Source organism: Molossus molossus, unplaced genomic scaffold (assembly GCF_014108415.1).
Source record: "Molossus molossus isolate mMolMol1 unplaced genomic scaffold, mMolMol1.p scaffold_m16_p_2, whole genome shotgun sequence".
In the NCBI taxonomy this organism is placed as follows: Eukaryota; Metazoa; Chordata; class Mammalia; order Chiroptera; family Molossidae; genus Molossus; species Molossus molossus.
The window spans coordinates 108,694,288-108,711,979 of NW_023425355.1; the positions used below are offsets into that span (position 1 = coordinate 108,694,288).

Genomic DNA, 17,692 nt, shown 5'->3' on the forward strand with positions numbered 1-17,692 from the left:
AAAGTAAGTGTTACCTTAGTACTTTTCCATGCATAAATCAAAAGAAGATTTTACATTTTTCCCTAATGGAAATGCACACAGTTGGAGCAATGAGTAGAGAAAGGGTCAAGATGGGATTTAGGATGGTAATATGCCAGTGCCTCTCCTCTAGGGAGTATTAAAGACTGACCAGACCATTGTGTGGATCCCAAATAGCTTTAAATTTGGTGACCATTTAGCAGCCACTGTTCCCTGTGACGTGGTTGGTACAGGTGACTTTAAGTCACCAGTCTTGGAACTGAAAAAGCAAAATTGATGGGGTTTTTAGGGGTTGAATATGGAGAGTCAGTGGTCTCTCCAATGTAGACCTCTTTAATAACTATAGTTCTAAGACCCAGTTATCAGTCAGAGAGTGTGCTGTTTCTGCAACCAATGTAAAAAAGGGGAAAGATCGTGGGTTTTGCTGATAGAGGACCCTGCATTTGCACCCCTGTTTGACAACATATTCTCTTATCTTGGGCAAGGTACTTAACCTCTATAAGCCTCAGTTTCCACATCTGTAAAGTGGGGATAGGGTATTAGAAGAATCAAAGGTACCAGCACGTGTAAAGCTGTTGTCTTTACATGAAAAAGGAGTTAAGAGAGCCATGGCTAGTCCTTCTGTGCTAGTTGCATGAAGAGAATAAAGTTTGTGTCTGGCATGCACCTCCTTCACTTATTCTGACACCATGTATACATTTCCCTAAGTTTGAGAAAACAAAAGTAGTCCTCTCATAGAAAGAGTTTGGAGCACTCCATTCTAAAAATGAGAAATGGATCAGACCAGATGTTGTCCCTTGTCTCCATGTTCGCCTGGGGCTTTGCTGGCTTCTGGCTCTGGCAGTGTTGTGAACAGTCCCTGCTTGGCCCCTGCTTCATCTCCCAGGTGGATCCTAAAGGGGCTTTTCTTCCAGGTTTGACAACTGGCTGGCGTCCCACTTCGAATTGCCTCTGGACTACTTGCGGTCTTACCCTGCAAATTACTCAGATGATTCCAAAACCTGGCGCCCTGTGGAGATCGCAAGGCTCCTCAGCAAACACCAGAATGAAATCTCAGACAGGAGAATCTGTGCCTCTGCAGCAGCTCCAAAGACATGCAGCATTGAGCGTGTCCTGAGGAAAACAGGAAGGTTCCAGAAATGGCTGCAGGCCAAGCGCCTCACACCAGACCTGGTGCAGGTAAGTGTGCTGATCATGTAGCTGGAGACAAGAGGGTGAGATTGGGGAGGTATCTATTCCCATATTGCATTTCAGTCTGAGGAAAAAGAGTTGTGGTCTGTCTAAAGTGGGACAAAACAATGTCATGAAACAGAGTGGCTTGTGACAAGAAAGAAACTAAACAAGATTTAGTAGGGCCCCTTCCCATTTTCATCCTCCAATCTCTCTGATGTGACCCTCAGCAACTATTTGGGGAAAAGTTCCTAGCTTCCACCTCTAGCCTGAAGATCTGACAGGATGACTCTCACCAGCCATCTTCCCTGACAGGGCTTAGCTCACCTACAACTTTCTCAGGGGGCCTTTGCCAACCCCAGACAATGCCCTCTCTTGGAAGCGCCCATGTACATCTTGTTTTACCATCTAGAGAGCCCACTTTGAAATTCAGGTTCCTCATTGATCTCTCACCATAATAAAAAATCAAGCCTTAGTTATTACAGAAGCAGACTCTGATAATACAGCTCCTTCTTCCCACCTGAGAGCCCCAACCCACACCCATGAGTAGATTGCCCTCAAAACTTCAGCACATTGCTGTTGTCATTATATATTGCATTGGTCTCCTCCTACACTATCATCTCCAATGTCATCCTTCTTCATACAGACCAGTATAGCCTTATATATTCACACACACCTCACTATGCCTCCTAGGGCAGTAGATACCACCTCAGAAGACTAAGGAGACTCGCCTTCAGCAAAGATGGGAAGGAAGAGACTTATCCAACCACCCTGCCATGATGAGGCTAGGGGACTTGAACTGGCCCTCTCAGGGGCATGCCAAGGCTGCTTATTACACTCCCCATGCCACTAGCCCCTTCACATGGGCACCTAAGGCTGCCTGGGTGACATTTGAGCATTCAGACCTTCCCTTAGCCTCTGAGATGAAGGACATAAAGCAAAGAACCACTGATGCCTGCATATTTCATTGAGGTAACAAGATCTCTGGCTTTGCTCTTAGGTTGTGTGGAAATTGCTTTTAAAGCAGGAGGAGTAGAGTTGCTGGTAACATGGCCATCATCTGACATTGAGCTTTTCAATGTAGTTCTTTTGCACTCTGTACTCTGTGAATCTCACTGGCATGGAACGGGGGGAAAATGAGCCAGAAAAAGCCAAGTTATTCCCAGATTACAGATGTGGCAGGATCCAGCATAGGGTCCTATAGTTGGTGTGGGAGACAGGAAGTGGAAGCTCAAGTGGCAAGGACTCCCTGGGGGGCTGCTCAACATGGGCAGAACCAGAGGACAGACATGGGAGTCTAAACCATGATTCACACCTTAGGTATAATCCCCGCATGCCTCTTTCTGCTCCTATAGACATACCCTCCATGTGCTGGCCTGGGTACCCACCATCTGTCATTTACAGGCTGGCCACACTATTATGGAAGCATAAGAACTAATATGGGACCTCCTCTGCTTTGCTTCAAATATGTGTTCAGGAACAAATGGAAATCCCTGGGGAGAGCAAAACAAGATACACAAAAAATTATTTCAGAACCCCTTGAAGATCCCATCACATCCTTCTGTTCCCATTGTTGTCAGGTCCTAATGCTGAAGGGCACGGTTCTCCCAGGCACTGGTTCCAAAACACCTCCACCTGGAGCATGGACAACATATCAAAACACAGAACTTCCAGTGTGCAAGATAAACTTTAAATTCCACAGAAAATGAGTAGACTGGCCTTAGGCTTTAAACTAGGGAAAACTACCTCTTTCTCTTACCTTCTAGACACTTCTATAATAGTATAGTGGAGATTATCCCAGGGTCCTGGAAAGTCCAAAGCAACCTGCCAGAGATGTCTAGTGTCACCTACCTTGATGAGTGCAGACTTTGTGGTACAGGCAAAAGATCCCTGAGGCCTAGAAACTATGATTGAGTCCTGGCCCTGCCATCAAAAACTGTGGCAGCAGAACGGGATGGAATGGAGACTCAGGAAGAGCAGAGATTTTTCAGATCCAGTTCATCTTTTCAACAAGTTTCAACCACTGTGCTATATTCTACAAGATGAATCAGACACAAGCTCAACCCCTACGAACATACAGTCCAGTGGTGAGGACAGACAAGAACACAAACCAACAGAAAGCAATGTAGTAAATATTATGATGGCATGCTGTATGGAGATAAAGGACAAACTGTTGACTTGGGTTCTTCACCCACTGACTGGCCAGTTGACTTTGTATTTAAGCTCAGGACTTCCCTACTCTGTCCTGACATCCCTCCAAGAATGGATTGCAAGGAGGGCTTCTGGATGCTCTCCCAGCTCTGATGTTCTTTGACTTAATATTACTGTGCTTCATTTGTTTAACAAATCCTGACTGGATTCCTACTATCACCAGGCTCAATGCTGGGTGCCTGGATCTCCTGTTTCTCAAATGGAAGTGAATAGTGCCTGCTCTACCTGGTTCATTCATCCTAATGAGTTTATAGATTTGAAAATGCTTTACAAAAAGTCCATCACTATAGAAATGCACGGCACAGCGTTAATGTAATAAAGAGGCTCCTTTCTTGTGCTAAAACTCACTCTATCAATTTTGTCATCTTGTGTTAATAGCAGCTTAACAAGCGTTCTTTGTTTCTGCCAAAAATGCATGCATTTACACCTCATTTAAACACAGTCAAAGCCATACCATTTTCACTTTTCTTTGGCCCTCTCTTAACCCATCTTTTCATCCCCACCAGAGATTTTTTCTTTTTTTAATAAAAACAGAAATATATCAACAGCCATTTTAAAAATTCTGGACAAACCCCATTCCTATTCCATCCACCAGGCTCAAGGTCATTGTCATCTCATTTAGGCACCATCTCCTCCTTCTCCTGTCCTCCTTTCCAGAGTCCCTTGGCCCTTAGGATTTCACAGCATGATCAAGATGCTCTGCACCCTTTCCCTCCTAGGCCTCATCCAGGCACCATCCAAACTCCTGCTCTTTCCTTCTTAACAAAAGTCATGTATCAGACAGTTTCAAATAGATCCATTATTAACAAAGGTGGGGGGGTGGAACTCACTTATCTACCTAAGAAAGTTGAAAGCAGATGTTCAAGCAAATATTTGTACATGAATGTTTATACCAACACTGTTCACAATAGCCAAAAAGTGAAAACAACCCAAATGTCCATCAACCAATGAATGGATAAACAAAATATGTTATATTCATACAATGGAATACTATCCAATCATAGAAAGAAATAAAGTACTGATACATGCCTCGACATGGATGAACCTTGAAAAAATCAGGCTAATAAAAGAAGCCAGACACAAAAGGACAAATACTGTACAATTCCATTTTAAGGAAATATCCAAAATAGGTAAAACCATAGAGATAAAAACTAGGTTAGTGGCTGCCAGGGGCTGAGGAAAAGAAAGACGTAGGAGTGACTGCATAATGGGTACAATGTTTCTTTTTGGAATGATGAGAAAATTCTGAGGTTAAAGAATGGTGATAGTTGCACAGCTCTGTGTGTGTACTGAAAGCCACTGAATGGTACACTTTAAAATAGTTAATATGGTGAATTTTATACTATGTAAATTGTACCTCAATTTATAAAAAGGAAGAATAAAGCATTTCAAAACTCATCAATCCTGTGATTCTATTCTCTTAGAGCCCTGAGAGGTGATGGGCAGCTAATCTAATCATTTAATTTATGTCAGGATATTAACAGCTAATAGCATTCACTGTTAATCCTCCAAGAAACCATTGCCTATAAAGCTAATATTGTAATGTTCCCACTATCCTATTTCCATTGACCTTCTTAATACATCCTGGCATTCTTCCTCCCACTAAATCCAGATGTGGTCCCATAATTCTTCTTAATATTGTTCCAGCCCTGGGTGGTTTGGCTTAGCAGTTAGAGCATTGGCCCATGGACCAAAGAGTCGCGTATTTAGTTCTGGACAAGGGCATGTACCTCTGTTGTGGTCTGGTCCCCAGCCCTGATCAGGGTTGTGTGTGAGGTGACCAATCAATGTCTCTTTCTCGCATTGATGTCTCTCTCTCTCTCTCTCTCTCTCTCTCTCTCTCTCTCTCCCTCCCTCTCTCTCTCTCTCTCCACCTCTCCCTCCTCCCTCCTTCCCTCCCACTCTATCTGAACATAAATGAAAAAATATCCTCAGATAAGGATTAATAATAATAATAATAATAATAATAATAATGTTCCAAACATGCAGCTTATGCCATGATCTCAGGTAAAATATGAGTCAAAATCTATCTTTAAGTTATCATTCATTTCAGATTTGGCTAAACATGAATCCTAATTTCTGGTTTGAAAATGATGACATTCCTCTATGTATATGGGAGTTTCAGGAGCCAACTGCAGAGATATTGTAGAATGGACATTAAATAGGGAGACTTGCTTCATCTTTCAACTCATACCAAATAGTTCAGTGCCTATTGGTCTTGCCAGCCCCAGGGACTCTCTCAGCACATGACTTAAGTAGGTTTTTCTTGATTTCCTCAAAAGCCACTCTACAATAGGGATCTAGGCCAGAGCCCTCAAGTATGCATACCTGCATGTGTGTTGGTATGTGATTGGGTGAAGAAACTAACAGGTTTTTCTCAGAAAAGTACAAAGGGAGAAAAAGAGGGGAAAAATGAAAGAAAATTGAAGGCAGGATGGATCTGTCTGGTGCAGGACCCTCAGAACTTTGACTGTCAGTTCTGTTTATAAATAGTCAACTTAGTTAAAAATCCCCAGTTGTCACCATCAGAGGCTGAGGCAGAGAGTCTGTGGTTCCCCTCCTGCAGGGCCAAGTGCAGCTTTGTATTAAGGACACTCTTGAGCTTCAGGCAGTACACTGCAGCAAGGGGCTGCCAAGGAATCACGACCAGAAATCAGCAATAGGGTGAAACAACACAATATGTGTGTGTGTGTGTGTGTGTGTGTGTGTGTGTGTGTGTGTGTGTAACATTTATGCTAATAAAATTGTGACTTTTATTCTTTAAAAGCTGCATTGTTCAGATGGGAATATTTCATGGTCTAAATTACTAGTCCACAAACAGAACCACAGCCAAGAACACCACCCAGTTTATCATGATGTTGTTGTTCAAAACACTACCAAAAAAAAGGCTTCCTCTGCTATTATGCCAAGTACATAGGCAACTACCCTTAGCAGCACGTGGCTAATCTGAGAAAAACACATATCCTCCATTGTGTCCCCCACCCATCCCCTCGACTACCAGCCACTTCCGACATTGTTCTAAACATAAACCCTGTTTTTTCCTCAAGTGGAAATGGACTTAATTGACATAGAGTCTTTACTCCCACTAGATGGTGGTATAGAGTGTTCAGGCAGCTTGTTTAAACAGGAATGACTGACAACTTTACTTCCTTGATCTCAACTATTTATTTAAATAGAATAAGGGAAATAAGCAAATAAACCTATTTGATTTCAAAATATTTAAGGGGTGTCTACAGGCCCCAGGAGGGTATAAGAGTGTCAAGACAAGGTCCTTGCTCCCTGGGAGATGATACCCTAATGAGAGAGACAGGCCATATTCAGCTCATTCTGATATAAGACAGGTTATGATAAAGTGTTCAAATAACAGTGGAAATTTTATATTGGAGTCACAGTTAGTTTTCAGACTATAAATATTTTCATCTCTCACAGGCTACAAGTCAAGGACTAAAAGTTGCATTTCTTTAAATATAACATGGCTATATTGATGCAGAAAAAGAAAAACAGTTAGCTAGTTGCTGTACCATTTTCATGCTGATCTAACATGGAAGTTAAAAATGAAATGACTATTAATGGAAAAGGAAGTTTAAGTAAGTAAAAAGGCCTTGCTTCTCTAACATAAAGCAATATGCCTAGGCCATCAACACACACCCTCTGGTTGAATGGTCTTTTGGAAAACAGAGCCATTTCAGAGATACACTGTGACCATGAGATCATAAGAGATTACTCCCTCTGACCCTTGGGAAGCAGTCATGGTGCTTCATTTGCTGCCAAATGGAGAAAGATTATGGCATGGATGCCAGCTCCCCACAGCCTACTTCCAATCATAGAATTGTAGAGAGTTGAAACAGCTAAGCTTTGAATCATGGAATTTGTTTAGGGTTAAACCACTGAGACTTTGTCACCTCAACATTTGTGGTAATTTGGAATGGGACAGAGACTAACCTACTAATTTCGGCCTTCATTGTAGCATAGGGTCATAGAAAAGGGACTAATAGATCACATAGCCTGTCCACTAAAATGACTCAAATTATTCTTGAAAATTCTCATGAGTGAAAAAGAGACAGTGAAAGTTTCCCCAGCCTTGACACAGGTGAGTTGGGAAAGAAAAAAAGAAGCAAGAAAAGACAATGGAAGGTAGACATGTAATGAGTCAGTCACTAGTGGTTCCTTCCCAAAGAGTCTCAAATGCAGAATAGTGGCAGGCCCCAGCAAAATATAACTGAAGCCAGGAAAATCACTAAGACAAACCATCTAAACCAGACTTTGCCCTCACAGGGCTCTCAGTTTTCCCTGAACTTACATGTTAGCCAACCAAGCCCCTTCCTAAATAAATCAAGCAATCCTTTGTTCTTGCTATGATTTCTTCTTTTGCTGTCTTACTATCCATTTTTTGATGTACACTGGAATAAACACTTTGCTGTAGCCTGACCTGGCTCAGAGACCTGTGGACTGGCTGTGCCTCTATGTATGCCTACATAATTTAAAGTGAATAGAGGCTAAAGTATATAGTATATAATACATATCTATAAAGACATTTACTTAAAAGAATTAATGATAAATGTGTTTTTCAGTTATACTTTCAATGTGGCTTTTTCTTTATATCTTTAGTTCACTTTCAATAAATTTTTAAATGTAGAAGTACCAAAGACCATTTCCTCTGAGTAAGAGGTAATAACATCGGACATTTACAATAATAAAAAGGAAAAAACAAAAACCCACCAAACCTGGAATTTAAAAACATTATCTTTTGTACCACTGAGCAAATAACAAATTGTAATCATATCAAGAAAATAACAATGATAAAAACTCTATATATCCCCAATGTAAAATTTAACTTTTGTCAAACAACTGCTCAGAGTAAAGTTGGAAATTAATATAGTGTTGTATTCGGCATCTGACAATACAAATATGGTCATTAATGTAGAGGAATAATACAAAAAGATACAAAAATGTGGAATTGCATGTCAACCTGGTCCTGACTCAGGGCCACTTATAACAATTAGAATTTTCCCAGTTTTTTTAGCCATTTCCTCTAAGGATTACCAACAGTTCTATGAAATATTTAATTTCTAAATCTTTTTGGTGGAGTAAGTAAGAAATAAGTATATTGATCACTAGTTTATATAGAAGAGAACAGATCTCAGAGCAATATATCAATTTGTTAAATATCAAAATGGATTTCTACCCATTCAACTATACATACATGGTAGCCTATTGGAGTTGAAAGAAACTTGAAAATTGTCCAATTCAAACTCTCAAAATATTTACATTCTTTGGACTACTATATAATAACAGGAAACATCCTACCTTCAGAAACAGCCTATCTCTTCTTTGAACAGAGCAGATCATTAGAAAGTTCATCTCAAATCTGTCTTCTTAGAGCTTTTACTCATTTAAAATTTTAAATTATTTCTACTTCTTGGAGTTACACATGACATTATCCCCTCACATATATTCACCTCCTAAATCCTGGCTTCCAGCTCTAGACATTCCCCATTCACTCTCACATCTTGGTCATTGCCCTCATATTGTGGCATATTAAACATTGTGTCAACTAAAACCCCTTCTGCAGCTAGATTTTCATTTTCAAGAACATAGCCTTTTATTTATCCTTGTGAGTTCCAGTTTGTGCTTGTGGGTTCAATCTTGCCCTTGACCTTTCCCTGCTTTGTATCTTTCTTCCCTTCCCTACTGTCTGCCCATGGACTCTAATCTCCAGCATCAGATGGGAAGACACCAGCCTTGCTGATACTGCTTAATCTGCTCCTACAATTATGTAAGGTCAAATCCTTATTTTTAAAAATCTAGTGGTTCTGCTTCTCTGATTGAACCCTGACTGATGCAAGTGGAACAACCTCAACAGAGGGCCTGGGGAAAAGAAGAAGCCTGGCAGCTGCTCTCCTCAGGAAAATGCAAGGCTGGTTGGAAGGTTTTCCTGAGAATTAGAATTCTGTCTGAACTTCCTGTACCACAGTACCTTTGCACAGCAGAAGCCACTGAGTTCCTATGGAAGTTTCTACAAGTTTACATGCACAGATGAGTTATCAGAAGCATTTGGCTTTCTATATTTTGGGAAGGAAGGAAGGAAGGAAGGAAGGAAGGAAGGAAGGAAGGAAGGAAGGAAGGAAGGAAGGAAGGAAGGAAGGAAGGAAGGAAGGAGAGCAGTCCATAAAATGAAATGGCCCAATGAAGAATTATGAACAGCCTTGGCATAACTGAATCAAAATGACAGACCATGAAATAATGTGTTTTACTCTGTGTTAGCTGTTTTGCCAGTCCCAACTATTGGCTGAATTGCCTGCCACACCAATTATTTCACCTGCCACAGTAAAAATCTTTGAGCAGCCCACAAATTCTCCAGCATCAAAGCCTTGAGAGACCTGAAATGGATGGAAATGGTGGGATGAGGTAAGGAGAAAGAAAAAGAGAGACTCTAATAGAAGGGGAAAGCTAGCCATCACTTCCACCAGCAGGGCCATCTAAGATGTTGACTACTGCATGGAAGAGGGGATGATGATTGCCACAAAAGGGCACAGATAAGCAAGGGGAGGTAGCCCTGACCAGGGTTTCTGCTACATAAACACCATGAAGACACTGGGAAATTCACCTAAGATGGTCACCTACCTAACCACAATGGTGAATGTCTCGAAAAGGTAATAACTGCTTGTATCTTAATCAGGGATCAGTAGTTTCAAGGATTAGAAACTTCAGAGCAATTGAAATTAAAAGGGGCTTTATTGTGTTGGAAATACATCCATCCAGGCCTCTCAGAAACTTGGAAATGGTATTGCACCTATTCAGCCCATCTCTGCCAACAGAACAGCAAGACCCCTCATCTCTGCTCCTCTGCATGTCCACTCCATTACCTTATTAGCATACTGGATCTCTCTGTGTGGTAATGCCCCCTGATCCTCCCCCATATGACATGACATTACAGTTCCTGGCCGGAGTACAAGCTGCCTGACTCAGCCTTTCAGGAATCATGGGGTCAGGGCAAACATCTAAGTCAGTGTGCTGTGACATATCAACCTGTCTGGGATCTAGTATTTGCTTGTTAAGGACCTCCTAGGTACCCACCCCTGAGTAGGAGCTGAGAAGGTTACAGAAATGTGATTACTCAACGTTCCTGTCCACAGGCACTGAAGAGCTAAGGAGAAAATGGACACACAGAGCACGAAGCATGTGTAACAAACTCCAGGAGAGGGAAGAAAATGAGGGCCGGAGGGTGGAGGGTCAGGTAAGCTGCTTGGAAGAAGTGTGAACTGAACTGGGAGAGGAAGAACTGGCTAGGGAAAATGGCACTGGCAGGTTTTCCAGAGAATAAAAGAAGAGCATGTGGAGCAAAGAATAAAGAAGTAAGCCCTGGCCGGTTTGGCTCAGCGGTTAGAGCATCGGCCTGCGGTCCTGAGAGACCCGGGTTCGGTTCCTACTAAGGGCACGTACCTCGGTTGCAGTTTGTCCCCGGCCCTGGTCGGTTGTGCGGGTGGCAGCCACTCGATGTGTTCCTTTCACGTCGATGTTTCTCTCTCTCTCTCTCTTCCTCTCTCTCCCTCCCACTCTACCTGAACAAAAAAAAAAATGGAAAAATGTCTTCAGCTGAGGATAAAAAAAAAATAAAAATAAAAATAAAAAAAAGAATAAAGAAGTAAGAATAAGGTGTGATTGTGGGAAGTAGCAAGCATCATTATCCATGATTACAGTATCTGTTGAGAGCAGTGGGTAAACATTGCCATGGCAGCACTGGGAGGGGGTGGGGGCTAAATTTCATTCTATAAGATAGTGTTCTCAAACTTGAGCGGGCATCAGAATCCCCTGGAGGGCTTGTTAACATGCACATCACTGGGCCCCAGCCCCAGATGTTCTGATACATCAGGTCAGGGCAGGGTTTGAGAATTTGCATTTCTCAAGAGAAGTGACTTGAGACAGTGGACCTTTCCACAAACTGGCCTAGAAGTGGTAGACAGGATCAATGGACAAGGGAGTGGGGTCAGAGTGGCTGTGTGGCAAAAGTAAGACAAGACTGCATACACACAGCAGCTAGCAAAGAAAGTAGGGAAGGGAGGGCACATCAATGAGGCATGGCATCTGCCATAGTCCTGGCTGTGCTCAGGGCTCCGGATAAATGAGGACACACAGGATCCAGGCCCAGACTACCTGGCAGTACCAGAGACAGAAAACCTAACAAGGAGGCTGCAGGTTCAATGCAAGAAGGCAATATGACCTGGCCTGGGTTTGAAGTCTGGCTCCACCACTTAGTAGGAAACCCTGAGTATGTTCCTAAACATCCTGGCACACAGAATCCTCATTGTGGGCTGTCACAGTGCCTACCCTCCATGGAAGTGTGTCTGAAAAAGAACAAGCACTTGATAATGTTAGCTATGTTTTTTCTTGTCATCACTGTCAAAGATCATAATATATAGCAATGCATAGACGTGTCACCAGAAAAGCCACCGTTTTTGAAGCTTCCCAAAGGACCTCATAGGCTGGCATTTGCCATGGTAAATTCACCGCAGTCCAGGGCTGGGTCTTCAATAATTTCTCCACTGCTTTAACAACTATGTGTTGAGTGTGAACTTTCTACTATTTACTAGGGACACAGTGGTTAACAAAACAAAGTCCCTACTCCCTTGGAGCTGCCATGTGATGGTCTTGCCAGCATACCCACAAAAGAGCCAACTAATACTGACCAACTAAATCACAGAGCCAGCGAGTTAAATGGCTACTAAAAAAACATAACTGTCACCCAAAGTGGAATGCACCTCTCCCTGCAGTTGAAGACAAGTGCAGTAGAAGACAACTCATAGTCAGTGTTTATCCAAGAGAGGATTCAGCTGGTCTATCCTCATTGACCTGGCCACCTGCCCGTGGGCTATGGTTCTGGAGGCCATGGGCTGGGCATCCTCTTCCCCAGACTCCAAAGTCAACTTCTGATGCTTAAGTTTTCCTGAGTGCTCAATCTGACCAATCCCTATGTCCACTTGGCTTTTCCAAATGAGCCATAAGGAAATAACATTCACTCCCCAATATTTCTCCCTGAAATTACTTCCAGAACTCCCGGAGTAGGGTTTCCAGCGGTTCCCAGCTGTTTTTTTCCATATTTAAAGACAGTCCTAGGTGAATGATAGTCACACTGTGGAGGTCATTTGTTTGACCTACTCAGAGATTCAATTTATTGTGAAATTTGGGGAGGGGGCATATTGAGCCCACTGACCCCTCACACTAACAACAGCACTTTTTATTTACAAAGTACTCCATAGTCTGTAAAGCACAGTGACATGTTTATCATGTATTCATGAAAGCCATATCAGGTGCCTACAATGTCCAGAGACCCAGCTAGAGCCAGGCAATGGAGTGATGTCCCTGGTGTAAGCCAAGCATCTACCATCAGACCCACCTAAGAGATGAAGAAATAGGTTCAGAAAAGGAAAGAGACTTACTTAAAGGTGCACCCCTTGGCCAGCTAAACCCAGAGTGAGCACAAGCTGGGGAAGAGGTGATTAAGATCACAAATTGACACAACAGAATGCATGCTACAGGTCACAATGATGACATCAAAAATTGATGTGGAAGTCGAAGATGGGAGAGATCAGCTATTAAGATAGGAAAGTAAAAAATAAGTCCAGATATTCTAATCTGGAAGACTGGGAGAATGGTAGGACCACTTACAGAAATGAAAAAACTGGGACAGGTGCTGTCTTTGGGGTAAATAATAGCAAACATTTATAGAGTCCTTCCCATGTACCAGACACTTTTTCTATAGATGTGACCCTCCCAACCCCCTGATGAGATGGTTAACATAATTATTAAGGTAACTATACTTTCTAGTTTGCCTGAGACATTCCCGGCATATGCCTATTGTCTTGATTTAATTATTAATATCATCCTTTCACTCTTTTTTTTAATCCTCACCTGAGGATATTTTCCCATTTATCTTCAAATAGAGTGGGAAGTGGGGGGGAGAGAGAGAGAGAGAGAGAGAGAGAGAGAGAGAGAGAGAGGAGAAACATTGAAGTGACAGAGACACATCAACTGGTCATCTCCCACATGACCCCAACCAGGGCCAGGGACAAACTGCAACTGAAGTATGTGCCCTTGACTGGACTTGAACCCTAGACTCTTTGGTCTGGAGGCCAATGCTCTAACCACTGAGCAAAACCAGCCAGGGCATCCCTTTCACTCTTAAAAATATCCAGGTTTAGAAGATAAGTCATATAGTCCCTTTAATTATTATCCTTCTGTTACACATGAGGAAACTGAGCCACAGATAAATTGAAGATTTGCTCCAAGTCATGCAGTTGTTAAGTGCCAGAGCTGGGATTTGAACCCAGGCAGCTCGCCACTAAAGAGCATGCTTGTAACTACTTCATCATACTGACTCTGAAAGGTGGTATTGAATCTAGTTTTTCACCTTTGCAGTTTGTGGTGAAGACTGTCTATCCATCCAGGTAGAGACCCAGTCCCCAGGCTGATGGAAGCCAAGATAAAATGGAAGGAAGCAGGCAGTGGACTAGAGAGGTCAGACATGGAGAAGATCCACCAGGAGGCGCTGGTAGAGGCAGGAGAAAGGCTGAAACCACAACCTCCACCCATTCAGAGTGGCTGTTCAGTACTCCTCTCCTGGGAACCCTTTCCATCAAATTAAACAGAACTTTTTGAACAATCAATCAGGGCTCAACCCAGAAACTTTTTGGAGTGCCAACAATCTAAACAGAAGTCATGCCCAAGGAAAGGATGTCAACCAGAGTTTGAGACCCTGTTTTATGTGGAAACTGGAGCTCTGCAAGAAATGGGCCTTCCAGTGCAAGGGAAATATTGTATATCCCTCATCCCACCCCACCAAGTTTTTTTGTTGTTGTTTTTAATCTAATATTGTTTTAACATTTGTTCAACCCTCCTGGAATGTTATCCACTCTGAGATGATTCAAGGCAAACTCCAAATTCTGGACCCACTACTGGGTGACTTCCTGTCTCTGCTTCTACCCTTTGACTTTCCATCAGTGATTGAGTTACAGAGAACCTGAATTGATCAGCCTAGGCAAATGGTAGCAAAGAAAAACGTCCTATTGGGGAAGGGGCCTATCATAAATCTACAATATCATATTGATTTTAAAGCAAAATTGAAATGATTTGGGGACCATCTACTGTACAAAATTTCCTTCCTCCTCTAATACCAGTAACAGTGACTGAGAAGAAGAGCTGTGTTATAAAGTAACACGACTGAGTGTTATGAGGACATTTTTGATATCTAAACTTTTAAAAGCATCTAAATTGTTTCTCCCAAATAATCACTGTGGTGACAGGCACTTGTAGAAAGAAAAGTTAACAAACCAAGAAGCCTCATATCGTGTCTGGGTTTCAGAAGAAAATTAATCAGAAGGAACTTTAATAAAAGGGAAAATCAAATTACTGGAGCAGGAAAAAAAACTGTAAGCTGTTTCTCTCAGTAAAATAAACCAAATGGGAGTTTTCCTGGTTTTGAATACAATGCAGCCTAAAGAATGTATATGCATATATACATAGCCCATGGACCCAAACATAAGTGTGGTGAATGCCTGGCCAGGGGCAGGGGCTGAGTGGAGGAGGTCAACAGGGGTGATTAATGGGGGACATCTGTAATACTGTAAACAATAAATAAATAAAAATAATTAATTAATTAATTAATCAAACAAAATATTCAGTAACGTTTGGCTTAATTAACCACAAGAACTGGTACAGCTGTTGACTCATCATTATTTTATTTATTTATTTATTTATTTATTTACTTTTGTTACAGATGTTTCTATTTTTTCCCCCGTCCACAGTGTTGTTGGCTATGTCCATTGGTTATGTATACATGCATATAAGTTTTATGGTTTACATCCCCCCCCCCACCACCAAACTCCTCTTCCGAGGTTTGTTCTACATCTCTGGGACTATTTTGTTCATCAGTTTTGTTTGTTATGATCCACAAATAAGTGAGATCATATGATGTTTGTCTTTCTCTGATTGACTTGTTTCGCTTAGAATAATATTCTCCAGGTCCCTCCAGGTCCTCTCAAAGGATAAGAGGTCTTTCCTTCTTACAGCTGAATAGTATTCCATTATGTATATGTACAACAGCTTTTTAATCCACTCGTCTATTGATGGACACTTGGGATGTTTCCAGATGTTAGCAATTGTAAATAGTGCTGTTATGAACATAGGGGTACTATATACTTTCATATTGGTGGTTCAGGCATCTTAGGGTATATTCCTAGAAGTGGGAATACTGGGTCAAATGGCAGTTCAATTTTTAACTTTATGAGGTAACACCATAGTGTTCTCCATAGTGGCTGCACCAGTCTGCATTCCCACCAGTAGTGTACTAGAGTCCCCTTTTTTGCACATCCTCACCAGCACTTGTTGTTTGATGATTTGTTGATGGTGGCCATTCTTGCAGGTGTGAGGTGATACCTCATAGTTGTTTTAATTTGCATCTCTCTGATGATTAGTGATGTTGAGCATTTTTTTATATGTCTCTTGGCCCTTCGATTGTCCTGTTTGGAGAGTCATCTCTTTAGTTCCTCTACCCATTTTTTAATTGGGTTCTTTGTCTTTCTTTTGTTGAGTTGTATGAGTACTGTTATATTTTGGAAAGTAACCCCTAATTTGATGTATCGTTGGCAGTTATACTCTCCCATAGAGTGGGTTCCTTTTCCATTTTGATGTGTTGTTTTGTTTGTTTGTTTGTTTGTTTGTTTTTTGCTGTGCAGAAGCTTTTTAGTTTGATGTAATTTCATGTATTTATTTTTTCCCTTTATTTCTCTTGCCTTAAGTGTTGTATAAGTGAAAATTCTGCTGCATATGATGTCCAAAATTTTGTTGCCTACATTTTCTTCTAGAATTTTTAAGGATTCACGAGTCACATTTACGTCTTATACATTTTGTCTTTATTCTTGTGTATGGTGTAAGTTGGTGGTCTAGCTTGATTTTTTTGCATGTAGTTGTCTAATTTTCCCAACATCATTTATTGAAGATGCTGCCTTGACTCCACTGTATGCTCTTGCAAACTTTGTCAAATATTAATTGAGCATATTGTCTTGGGTCAATTTCCGGGTTCTCCATTCTGTTCCACTGGTCTATCTATATGCCTGTTCTTGTGCCAGTACCAGGCTGTTTTGATTACAATGGCTTTATAGTATAACCTGATATCTGGTATTGTGATCCCTCCTACTTAGTTCTTTTTTTTTTTTTCAAGATTGCTGTGGCTATTCGGGATCTTTTTTGGTTCCATATAAACTTTTGGAGTATTAGTTCTAGTTCCATGAAATATGTCATTGGTATTTTGATGGGGATTGCATTGAATCTATAGATTGCTTTGGGTAGTATGGACATTTTAATGATGTTGGTTCTTCTGATCTATAAACAAGGTATGTGCTTCCACTTTTTTACATCTTCCTCTATTTCATTTTTCAATGACCTTTAGTTTTCTGCAAATAGGTTTTTTACTTCTTAGGTTAAGTTTATTTCTAGGTATCTTTATTTTCTTTTGTAGCAATGATAAATGGGTTTTGTTTTTGTTTTGTTTTTTTTAGTTTCTTTTTCTCTAAGTTCATTGTTGGTATATGAGAATGCTGTCGATTTTTTTACCTTAATTTTGTATCCTGCTACTTTGCCAAATTCATTTATTAAATCTAGTAGATTTTTGATGGAGTCTTTAGGGTTTTCTATGTACAATATCCTGTCATCTGCAAATAATGACAGTTTCAATTCTTCCTTTTCAATTTGGATCCCTTTCATTTTTTCTTCATGTCTAGTTACTGTGACTAAGACTTCTAGCACTATGTTAAATAAGAGTAGCAAAAATGGTCATCCCTGTCTTGTTCCTGTTCTTAAGAGAAATGCTTTTAGTTTTTGCCATTGAGTCTGATGTTGGCTGTAAGTCTTTCATATATGGCCTTTATTATGTCAAGATATGATCCCTCTATTCCCACATTGCTGACTGTTTTTATCAGAAATGGGTGCTGGATTTTGTCAAATGCTTTTTCAGCATCTATTGATAAGATCATATTGGTTTTATCTTTCATTTTGTTTATGTGATGTATCACATTTATTGATTTGATAATAGTGTACCAGACTTGCATCCCTGGAATGAATAACATTTGGCCATGATGAATAATTTTTTTGATGTATTGCTGGATCCGATTTACTAATATTTTCTTCAGGATTTTGGCATCTGTGTTCATCAGGGATATTGGCCTGTAGCTTTCCTTTTTGCAGTGTTTTTATCCAGTTTTAGAATTAGGATTATACTGGCCTCAAAAAATGAGCTTGG

The 17,692-nt window shown here is 41.0% G+C and overlaps 1 protein-coding gene across 1 annotated transcript in view; it reads left to right on the top strand.

The window, feature by feature from the left end:
* The window catches only part of DIPK2B (divergent protein kinase domain 2B), an 85,185-nt gene that overhangs the window by 41,098 nt on the left and 26,395 nt on the right, over positions 1-17,692 (top strand). Inside the window, exon 2 of the mRNA XM_036271364.1 lies at positions 933-1,197. Coding sequence (XP_036127257.1) covers positions 933-1,197 — 265 coding nt within the window. The remainder of the gene's footprint in view (positions 1-932; positions 1,198-17,692) is intronic.